Source organism: Scophthalmus maximus, chromosome 13, assembly GCF_022379125.1.
Source record: "Scophthalmus maximus strain ysfricsl-2021 chromosome 13, ASM2237912v1, whole genome shotgun sequence".
NCBI classification, from domain to species: Eukaryota; Metazoa; Chordata; class Actinopteri; order Pleuronectiformes; family Scophthalmidae; genus Scophthalmus; species Scophthalmus maximus.
Window position 1 is genome coordinate 9,742,110 of NC_061527.1, and position 12,167 is coordinate 9,754,276.

Here is a 12,167-nt window from a genome sequence, read left to right on the forward strand (position 1 = left end):
GCGGCACAGGCAGGTCTATTAATCATTGAGCCTAACTGTGAACTGATGAATCCATAATCTGTTGTAGTGTTTATTAGTTCCAAGTCAGCTGAAGTGCTAACACTGCTGGAAAAGAAAACAGGATCTGGTGAACCAGCAGCAGCTTTAATCACCATTGTGTTATTGCTTCCATAAATCCACATATAGTGATGATGATAATTATAGTGTTTTATGGTATTATTACCTTGTAGTCATATTTGAGCTGGCCAGAGTTTAGCCAATGTCTGAATAGTTTAAAACAAACCGACCACTCGTTTGAATTTGTGGCAGAATTAATTGATAACACATGGGTCTGTGTGAGTACAGGTGGGTCTGACTGCACATCTGTGGGATGTTTTCAGCGGTGTGGTGCAGACATACTCAGCACTCTTGCACTGCCTGGCCTTGTGGTTCAGACAGACCATGCAACACAAGGTCATTCAGTTTCCCCCCCTCAGTATCAGCATTTTAATGTCTTGCAGCTAAAGACCTCTGAAAGACTTAGTGCAGTGAGCTTTCTGTCATATGCGACAGAAAATGCGTCATGTAATAAAAGTCCTCATAACATTTGATCAGTTTATGCTCGTGGCCCTTTCAGAAGATTTGTAGTGCGGCCTGGAACTTCAGTGTCTTTTCGGAGACTTTGTACAACATGTCCATGGTGATAAATCCAATATTGAATGACTTTTATGGTCGTTTTTATCACGTTTTTCAAGACGTAAAAGGCTACTGTTGTTGTTTGCTGACTTCTAGCCATCCATCTTGGATACACTTTGACCAATCAGAGATTTTGTTACAGACTTGTACCAATCAGACGCCGTGTTGTCGAGTGGCCGAAAAAAACAAAGATTTTACACTGAAAACAGGATCTCTCACTCCTCCTGTTTACTCATACTACCACTACTGACACTAATCTGTGTCACTGCAGAATGGCACAAGTGACTTTTTGGGTTAAAAAATCAAAGGACTTATTTGTAGAAAAATGTACACTTTTGATTTGCATTAGTAAGATTGTTTTGAATTGTTTTCCCTTATAGCCAAGGCTTTCAAGAGGGAAAAATCTTCATCATTGTTGTTTGGTGTGTCATTATAATGAATGTCTGTGAGATTCAATTTCCGTTTTGTTTTTTCATTTGTCTTTATGATCATATAACTATTTATACATTCACGTGATATCACTGAAGCATACATATTCTGATAGCCTAGGTTGTCCTTAAAAAAAAAGATGAATAGAACTTGACTGTACAGTTTTCAGGAAAGAGGGTAAAATCAGGTGTTGGCAATAACAACAGAATTGATATTAAATGAACTGGACAATGGCATCATCAAGAAAAAGTGATTTTTTTTATTCTTATTTAAGTAACCTTTGCAAAGTAGTAAAACACAGTATAAAAATACATTGACAATATTACTTACAAAATACATTCATTCATACTTACAATCCAAATAGATTATATCCTGCATCAAGAGACAAACAATCTGAGAGAAAACAGATGTGCTATTTGGAGTCAATGAGGTCAAGATACAAACATAAAAATAAAAAAAATCTTTAAAGCTACATGTTTGCCACTCCTATGGTGGTACAGTATCTTGATGTGTTCGTGTAAGGTCTGTTGGGTGTCGCAGCTTGACATGGCACAATGGCTCATAATTCAGGTTTCCGTTGCTGTCGTACACTCGTAACAGATGTCCACAAGCTGGACAGTAAGCCTGCTTCAAGTTATTCTGAGTAAAGCCTCGGATCAATGTGTGAATAGGAAATTACAGCTCATCCAGGCAGAGATTGTGAACAATTTGAAACAAATGAATCCCCCCAAAAAATGAACTATACTGAAAGGTCAGTGAAAGATTGTAGTCACGTTACAAGTTGGAAATAGCCTTAGCCACATCCATACTACCACATTTTAGTTCTAAGTTTCAAAACTAAAAAGATCTCCTTCCACACAAGCGTTTTAGCTCCTTATCAGTTTTAATCCCTGCCCATACTAACACAATGTCTACCTGTTACTATGATTGTGTATGGATGTTTATGCCTGCCCTTTGCATGTATGGTAGATTATGCCTGCATATGGAAGCAAAGGAGAAAGAATTGTTCAGTAATGACATACAGTACCATACTGTATATGTTTATCCCTGCTTTCTGACTTGTGTGTGTGCTTGTATGAATGTTTAGTGCATTGAGTGTCTGTATTGCTGCATGCGTACAACGTATCTAAGTGTGTGTTTTGACATGTGCATGTGTGTGTGTTTTGGGGTCATCTGAACAACCAGAGGAGGACAAGTAAACCAAACAAAAAGCTTGAGGGTACGTTCACACACCCAGTTGAGGTGTGGTTGTGGGGGTGAGGAGGACAGTTCGCGTAGGGCTCCAAACAGGCAGCGAAGGCCATGACGTGTGCCACGTAGTTCTGCTCCTTGACCCCGTGGAACAGATGAGCCATTGGGCCTTTGGCGTAGATGGTTACATCCTCTCCCCCGTGCGTCTCAGCATCTAACGGGACGGCAGCCTGCTGCATGTACTCCTCATCATCTGGAAGGAAACAAGATGAGCGTAGAATACATCCAAACACAGTTTTACATTATGAATATCATGCACAAAAGTATACTTCACTTAACACTTTTAAATTCTGCCTTTACTACCCTGACCTATATGTTAGCTGTAACAAGAGACTGCAACGGGCTTTGTTTGTCAGTTGAGATACCACCCACTTCAGAGATTATCTCTGGATCTCTTCAAGAGCAGATTCACCTCATACAGGTTTTTGTGGCATAAAATGGTGCCTTGCAAATCTTCTGTAATTTACCCAATTAAACTTGATCACAACATTTTAAAACCCCAAAAGGTAATTAAAGTCCTTTTGATAAAATTACAGCATTTACCGTCTACTTACTGTCTTTTCTGAACAGAAGTTTGATGAAACATGAAACAACATTTTTCTTCGCCGAAACAAATGGACACAAGCACAGAAAATGTAAAAAGTTATGATGTAAAAAATCCTTTAGAGGGGTCCCTTTGCAATATTGTGGAAAAATTGTTGCAAACATCTGTTAAAAAAACTTTCACCAAGTCCTCATCGGAACGTAGGTGCTGACTTTTGCAGTGCTTCTTATTTCTCCAGATGGATACAAAAAGTTTAAACATAAATCTCTCACTCGTTTAAATTTACTTTAGGTGCCAAATAGGATGAGTTTGCACTCTTGGTACACAACTACTGGTTCCAGAAACACAAAGTGAGACCAGTCCATTGAAAAGAATAAAATATGGGATTTTAAAAGTTGATTCATTGTGTGTGTGTGGATAGAGCTATTTCCTTCTTCGAGGATACACACTCTCACTGCAATGACTGAAGCAAATGGTGCAGAACAAGAGAGGGAGGACCCAGATCATTGCTCTCCAGTGTTCCACGGAGAAACACAAATAGCCTCTAAAAGTGCAGTTACATGTACACAATGAGGCCTGTGCACATGAGAGAAGACAGCACGGTGCCATGAACATCATAGTTCATCTCTGCTTTCCAGAGAAAAACACAGGCATGAGTCAGACTTAACCACATCAGTTCACACTCGCTGTACACACATCGGCGCAGATGAGTGCTGCATCTGAAAGACATTAGTTTGACTGCTTACAGTAATCCACCATCGTGATGTTTCCTCTGGTTCCATTTATGTGGACATAACCGGGGCCGTTGGCGTACAGGATGCTGGTGAAAGGCATTTTGTCATCCGCTTTCTTTGGTGCCAGACCTGAACAGCGAAACACGTTAGAACAGGTGAGTAACAATACCATCGCATATATAGGTTGTACAGATGGTATAGGTTTTGTTATGTTTTACTCTTCTCTTGTTGTACTTTGAAGGGGGTTGGATTTTTTCCTACTCATGTAAGTTTGGTCGACATGCGAGGTTTACCAAAGATGGGATTCCCTCGAGGCGTGTTACCACCGAAGGTGAAGACGTGGGAGTGGTCAGCGGTGACCACAGTCAATGTATCAGATTCCCTGGTCATCTGTGCCGCGCGCTCAATGGCTCGATCAAACATCACAGCCTCCGTCAGGGCCAGCTTGGCAATGCCATCATGATGACCGTGATCAATTCTGCCTCGTGCTAAAATAAAAACAAAACTAGTGAATTAGACCTTGACCCAAACATTTGATCTTGACCAATGAATTGTGGACTGCCCTGTTTTCTTTATATTACAGTCATAAAATTCAAGTCAAAGGCCAAATGTCACCCCAGGTATAAATCATCATTCCACCATCTTGGCCATAATTAGTTATGATGCTGATAATGACATGATTGATGGCTTTTTACCTAAGATGACGGCTGATATACAGTAATACTCATCTTCCACAAACAGGAAATATCCCCTGGGGTTCTTGCTGAGGATTTGTATGGCCTTCTCTGTCATCTCCACAATGGAGGGGTCTCGTGTGCTGTTCCGGAAAACCTCAAATCTCATGTCCTTTGGCTCAAAAAGACCTGAAGCCACAGAAAAAAAAGGAATAATTAAAGTTTAATCAGATAATTGCATCAAAAAGAGAGGCCAGCAAACAGGAATGTTGAGTTACATCTAAATGGGCAGAATTCAAAATGTTTTAATCAAAAGAGATTGGGAGATAACGAAAGACTAAAAGCCAAGTGCAAGAGGTAAGACAAGACAAAAACAATTGAAGTGAACAACCTTAATCTGTACATTGTTATCAAGTAAATTAATGCTTTTTAATTTACAGTAAAAGCTACTAAAGTCGCTACTAACATCCAGCCACTATGATACTTATTTGCTGTCTTTTGGGGACGCCATTTACAGTCTTTCATCACTGTACAGATGCAGGAATAATTTCAACCAGTGCAAGTATATTAGTTACATGAAAACATTATAAAATTGCAAAATTATAATGACATCTGCTGCATCTCAATTACCGTCTTGCACAATGTTTTATCGCTGTGGTAAACGGTGATAGTATGAGCTACCTGAGACTTCATAGTGCTTGTAAAAATGAAAGCTGGCCTTACTGGAACCCTGTTGCTTCAAAGCCCTTACGAAGGTTTCGTAACTTAGATAAGAAGAGAGTACGCATGTACACATACCACACACACACACTCACTCACCTGTCTATCAGTCTTTTGTGCCATGTGCATGGTGTCAGTGTGTGTGTGTTTTGCAAACTGAGTACATCCATGTGTGTGTTCACCTGCTCTGTCTGACTGTTTGTTAACACGCCTGTATACCCACCCATGAGCCGGTCAGTAGTTTTGACATTAATCTCATCAAACTCCTTTCGATGCCAAACATAGTGTGACCTCTTGTTCTGAAACACAAAGCAGAGGGATACACAAATCTGTGAGTGTTTATCCCTAACGTATGTGGAAACGGCTGAAATATGAAATGACCATACTGGCTTAGCCTTCAGCCACACGTCAATGAGGTTCCTCTTGTCTTTGCGGTCCCCCTTTCTGGAGTTGGAGGTAGGGTACTCTGGGTCTGGGGTGCCTTTTGGTGTCATGTACATCCTCCCTCCCCCCAGAATCACCTAAAAGGAAAACCAGACACAACAGAATCCTTACATTTTATAGTGACAAATGATATTATTCGATTAACAAAACAGTACAGTGATTTAGTTATTATTAATTAATTACTTCTGATTTTTTTGTTTTTAAATAACTAACAATTTCAATAATCTTATATTGTCTGAAATCTGAACTCTGATGAGTTTAAAGATGGATATAGTTCAACTGAACTAAATCTGAATGTATGTCCTGGACATATTCCTTGTATGCATTATCCTTTCAGGCCCTGCCCTGTTGTTGTTTCATTATTATTTTTTACTTGCACCTTGTCTGTCAGTCTATATCATTTAAGGTCTTTAAACATTTAACCAGATCAAACTCCATGTGGACACAATGCACTTTGAAAATAAAATCGTATCCTAATAAAATCCCTCATTCACTTCAATTACGTCTGAGTAATATAAAGTCAGATGAAATTGAATTGCTGATTATTTATCTGAAATCAAACAAATGATAAAAGGGCGGCTAATTCAGATGAGCACAATATGTTTGTGCGGTCAAGCAAGAAAGAATAAATTTGCAACAGTGCGCCAAACAAGTGTTTCATAAATAAAATGAATCCAATATGATCACTTAAAAAAAAGGTGCCAAACAGAACAGTTCTTACATACATCAATGTCAACGTTGGTGACCATTTGGGTGGCAATGTCGACGCAGCCCTGTCGGCGGGCGCCGGAGGGAAGATCTGCATCACTGTACCAACTGCGGCTGACAGAGTGAGCGTAGGCAGCAGCCGGGGAGGCGTGCTGCACACGGGTGGTTGTCACTATACCAACTGATTTACCTGGAACAATGACACATTCAAATCAGGAATAAAAGTGTACACGAGAGAATAAACACAGTGTGACCAAGTTTATGCAGACTGCTTTGGATGGATAAATAAAGACACTTGTTCAGTTCTGTGTGGGTGGGTGCCTTTTTATAGTCCAGCAATGAAGTCGAGTGTAGGAAGTAGAAACAAATAGTTGTTTTCACAGCAAAGAATAAGTGAGAAATTTCAAGAAATGACAATTTGCATCCCCTTTGAAAACCAAATTCAATCATTGCGATTTAGCTTGCCAACTGCCTTTATTAAAATATATGAGAACTTCATGACTTTAATAAAAGACTAATCAAATACTTGAGAACTTCTTATCATCTATGAGACACAGACACATGAAGACACTATAGCAAAAAGAAAGATAACGTTTAATCAATGATGCTGCACAGAATGATTCAGATTTTTCCACGTAATGACACACCTTGACACAGGAATTGTGAAAAGTGGTAAGTGAAGAAGGTTGGTCGGCGTGAAATAACAAACACGTCGGTAATTCTGAACATTGAACCCTCAAGCAGCAGCCAACGTGTTTATCAGAGGATTGTTTTATTCCTCATATTTTATATCGAGGCAGATTTGGCCAGTGCCAGTCTTCAGATAAAATAAGAAACTGATTCAGAACCATTCACCCCTCCATTACGCGGCACACCCACCACTTAGCCGAGCCGGTTACTGCCCCTTACCTCGCGCCTTTGCACGTCGTAAGACCGAGTAGACCTCATTGCCAAAGGTGGTGTTGCACTCGTAGGCCACTGCGTTAGCGCTGAGTCCGACTGTCTTAGCGTTGGCCTTCACCCCACAGTGGTAGGCTGTAGCTGTGCTGGCGCTGTCTGCTACCTGCTTATCCACACTGTAGGTCTGTGTAGTGGAAAGACAAACAGATTTCCGCCCCCCGTTGGTTGCTGAGTGATGAGCAGAGGTTAACTCACTCAAACAGTGCAAAATGGAAAAAATGGAAGATCACGTAGTAGGACCCAGGGTGACTTTCATTACTAAGGTTATTCATTTAACTATTCCAAACAATCCACTGTTGTATGTTTATTTATCTAAAGCTAGTCCTGAACAACTGGCAGAGAATGTTCCTGGGAAAGGTTTACCAAACCATAAGAACGTTTTTGGGCATTTTTCTTGAATAAAGTCAATGTAAAACCCTGTTTGATTATAGGTTAGAACACAGAGACACTAAAGACCTTGAATTCTGCTTGGTCAGGAGACCGACTACAACTACTATCATGTGACTTTAAATCTGTTTTCGCTGTTTCTACCACAATGTCAAAATTTTCAAGTAAAACTGTTGATTTAGCTAAATCCCCTGAAGCTCTTTTCAGACAAAAAGAGGGGGTGGCAAGAGTCAAGAACGCACATGCTAAGAAAGCAAAGTGCGTGAAAAATGGACACACACCAAACCACTGACCCATCCCTTCTTTATTACAGGGTATCATCAGTAGTTTATCTCTTTCTCTCCAGCTCTCTATCTTCTCTTTGTTTCTCACTCTTATTTTGACTTTATCTCTCCACGTGTCACACTGTACTGATTTACTAAACAATCGCAGAAATGTTCAAAGATTTCCATGCATACAAGGTCACAGGGTGATTTATTGGCCTGCTTGAAAAAATTTTTTTTTGCTTTGTCCATTGTCCCTTTCTAACTTTCAAATCCAGTGTTAAGGAAATGTAGAGGAAAAAACTTTCAACATTAAACGGTGAAATACATGTGAAACCCTACACAGGCAGAGAACATGTGCAGGTATTTACTGGTAAATATTGATTATGTTTATTTATATTCCAAAGTATTATTGAGAACTGTGAGAAAAAATAGAACGGTGAGAAAAACATTTTTTTATTTGAGTAAATGGTGCATGGGATACACGAAAAAAGGTATTCATCAGGCCCATAAGACTGTATATAAAGATGGACGTCCCCAAACGTGAAGCCAAAACCTCTTGATCGCCCCAAGATGGCTGACTGCACTCTTAGTTAAAAGCCCCGCCTACTCCATGTCAGCATAGAGATTTTAGCAAGTCATAGAAAATCACAAAACACAACCACATGATGTGATGACCAGCGGGTTTGTGTTGTGTTGTTACCTTAGACAGGGCCACATATGGGAAGGTGTCCATGGCCAGCATCGTCTCCTCCCCTAAGCCACCCTCCATCTGACCTCGCAGGATTCGAGCTGCCGACACGGTGGACACGCCCATCCCTGGGAGAGAATGATTTACAGGTGAAGGTCCCTGATATGCTCCCATCTAATGCTGACATATACAATGATGTATTAAAGATGAATAGAACTACAGTATATACGTATGCACGTGGTGTTTTTGAAGGTTGTACTCGTCTAACCCCACAGAGCATAGGACAACTGCTCTCTGTCCTGTTTGTGAATATACAGCAAATATCCAGGCCAGAAGTATTAAAATGTCTGTTTTGTTTGAGTAGCTCAGCCTCTCACTGCCACATTGAGGAACAATATTGGTTCAGTATTCCTCTAAGCAAACAAAGTCAATGCGCGCATATGTCATCATCTGAATCTGCAAATGGACAGGACAAGGCAGTGGTTTCCAGAGAGAACCACAATTTTCAAACAAAATCATCACACAGGCCAACGATGACTCTTCTAGGCAACTATTCGGATCACTGTTTGAGAACATTTAACAGATTAACCTACATTATTATACTGCTATGTGACTATATTGCATACATTAGAACGGGCTCTGAGCACGATGTTACAGAAGACATGCAGAAAGAAAACTCAGGCACGACCACCCAGAAACATGAGTCTGTGGGTTTTGATTTAAAGCAGATATTCTAACAGTTAACATATTCTACCACAGTCCCCCTGACAAAAATAAGTTTCATGCCTCAGCAGCTGTAAATATATCACATAAGTGACAATGAATGTGAAATATGTTCCTCAGAAATACAAATGGAAAAGAAACACAAGACTGCACAATGAAGCGGTTGGAAAATGTGGCGTGTCACAGCATCATTAGTCTTACCACCTTATTTGTCCCCCATAATTCCTGATAAAGTCCCCACCCTGAGCAGGATAGGTTCTTCATCAGTACCTTCCAACATTAGTACTGATTTGGAATTAGGTTTGTGGCCACCTGATGATTTCAAGTCCAACATTTGTCCTCGTTTTAGCTTTGGGTTCCTCCAACTCCTGATGGAAATATCTGGCACATTAGCTGTTAAAAACTCCAGTGTATTCACCAGTTACTCACTGACTTTCTGTCTTTGGTTTGGTGCTTTGTGCTTCATTGTTGTAGTTGAAATTGAACTACAGCATTGAGCTGAAGAACACTGAAATGTTCTGTAGAACCCTCAAGTCAGGTAATAATCATGTGTCCGTTCATCACTGTGAGCGACTCCTTCCAAATCACATTTTGTCATTTAAGTTAGTTGTTATCTTGGTTGAGGTCAAAAATCACTTTTATGACCAAAAGACAGTCAACGTGCGCACAACTCTTTGCTTGTCAAATCCATGAAAAACTAGAATGACACTCAGTAGACCTCATACCTTCATTCGTTTTTTGGCTTAATCCTTCCGACAAAGAGACAGACGGAGAGAGGTGAAAAGATAACCTCCACGGCGAAAGTAATTAATTTATGTCAAGCTCTTTTGAACAACTCCCCAAAGCTGTCCAAGGTTTTATGACTGGGTGTCATGAGCTGGTTTGTTGATCTTTACAAATCTAGAGACACCCCTGCACTTCGACTCATACACAGGCCACTGTCAATGCCAAGTTCCATCAATCTATTCTGAGCACAGCAACAAACAAAAAAAAGTGTAACTTAGCATATTGAGCTGTATTTGTCAGTGCGACTGAAAGAAGCATTTGCTGTTCAAAGTTCACCCTCAGCCGAGTCAGTATTGAGCGTTTGCTGGAAGAGAATCAATAATGATAGTGTGACCTACCATCGCCGAGGAACAGGATGACGTTCTTGGCCTGGTGATTCCGAGGGCGGAGTTTCAATGCAGCATCCAGTGTTGCTTTCGCCTGGGCATCCCAATAAGCGGGCTCCTTCTCCAGTTCATACCGCGCTGCGCCATGGAAACACACAACAGGGATGTGTGAGATGCGTGCGTGGGGAGAGTGGACGGATATGAGTGGATCTCAGAGATAACAAGGCAGGCGGTGAAGACGGCATGTGTGTCACGTTCCCCGCTCAGTGTGTGTGTGGTGTTTGCATATGTGCAATGATAAAGCTCCGGTGCACAGAAGCTTAAGGTGAGTTCAAGAGTGTCAGTGGGTGCCTGCATGCTCATGCATCTCTCTCTGCCTCTCTTTGACACTTTGAATAATATTTTGCCTCTGGGGAGAAAGGGTTTTCTCCAGGAGTGTCAAAAAGACAGAAGACACTTTGGTTTCTGTCTGTTCATGCCCAATGAGACACTCACGGTGGAGGAAGTCAAAGAGGAACATTCCTCTGGCCGCACACCAAAGCAACGGAAAGACAAACAGTCCATCCCACATTTTAAATAACCAGGTATAGACACAGGCAAAAATATACTCACACAGGCTTTTGTGCATGAACGCCAACACACTCTCTCCATCACACCTACACACCTGAGTCCGTGCTCATGGACCACAGCAGCTGCAGCTCTCAAACACAGCCTGTCCTCACACACTCACCCTTTGCCGAAGTTGAGGTTACCTGCCCGACACCACCTGCACGTCCATTTGTCTGCCCACAAAGTGCTACTAATATCCCAACCTCAGGCAGCAATAATAACTCTGTCATTTCCTCACCTTGGCTCTCCACAGCAGCCCGGCCCACCGCCAGCAGGATGGGGCACAGGAGGATGAGCGTGAGATCGTTGGCCCTGCACTGTGGCGGCTGCATCTCTAATCCAAGCAATTCGAGAGGCTGCAGAGGTTGACACAGCCGGCTCTCACAGCAGCACACCGAGAACCAACAGGCACAGGCGCAGGCGGAGAGTGTGTGTGGCTGCGAAGACCTCCAGCCCTTCCTTTTTAAAGCCCCGCTGGGTGTGTAGTAAGGAAGGGCCCATGACAGCTCATAGGCTTAGAGCCACAAAAGAGGGAAGAGAAAATGTGGGAGAAGGAGGAAGAGCCGTGAGGGGAGAGACACGCGAGCAAAAAGACCACACAAGAGCATCGCAGCCCCTCTACTCATTTCAACTCCCGCAAGTGCACGACCACTTTTTCATTGTTTTGAAAGGTTCCTTTAATTTACTTCTACCTCATTTCCCCAAAGTGTGCATGATAGAAATGTAAATGTTCCTTTGATGTGGTAAACGAATAATGGGTCTTTCTTTTATCCAGCAGCCCCCTTTAACTGGGAGAGAGAGAAAAAAAAATTGCTACCCAATTTGTGTTGGCATCCATAACACACAAATCATAACCATGACTCTTTCCATCCCCCCCCCCCCCCTCCCCCCGTTCACTGGAAAAACAGTCCAAGGGAAGAAATGGAACGAGGTCCAACCTATTCTTGAGAATATCATGATTGAGTCTTGATTTTGTACTCTGCTTTTCATGTCAGGCGAATGGTCAAATTTCCACCACTGCCACCCGCGCACCCCCCACATGAGATATTTTTGTATTTGAAAGACCCCAACATTTTCCCCCTCTCGCTCAGTCAACTCGGCTGTTTTTCTCTATGAGAAGTGAAGCAGGGTGAGCATTTTTCTCCTGTGAGGTAGTGGAGACCGCCTGCAGAAAGAAAATGTCTCTTCGACGCACAACACACAACACTTAATGTGTGAAATAAGGTGAGCCGAGCCAGCTTTG

At 41.7% G+C, this 12,167-nt stretch overlaps 1 protein-coding gene across 1 annotated transcript; it reads right to left on the reverse strand.

Annotated features, from left to right (window-relative positions):
• Positions 1-1,343: 1,343 nt before the first annotated feature.
• Positions 1,344-11,348, reverse strand: alpi.1 (alkaline phosphatase, intestinal, tandem duplicate 1). Its single transcript, XM_035648847.2, has 11 exons — positions 11,163-11,348; positions 10,328-10,453; positions 8,493-8,608; positions 7,089-7,263; positions 6,197-6,369; positions 5,414-5,548; positions 5,251-5,326; positions 4,362-4,496; positions 3,927-4,118; positions 3,646-3,762; positions 1,344-2,548 (listed from the first exon to the last, which is right to left on the reverse strand). Exons 1-11 carry the CDS (start codon positions 11,254-11,256, stop codon positions 2,274-2,276), a joined length of 1,614 nt encoding a protein of 537 aa, XP_035504740.2. The 5' UTR covers positions 11,257-11,348; the 3' UTR covers positions 1,344-2,273.
• Positions 11,349-12,167: the final 819 nt, after the last annotated feature.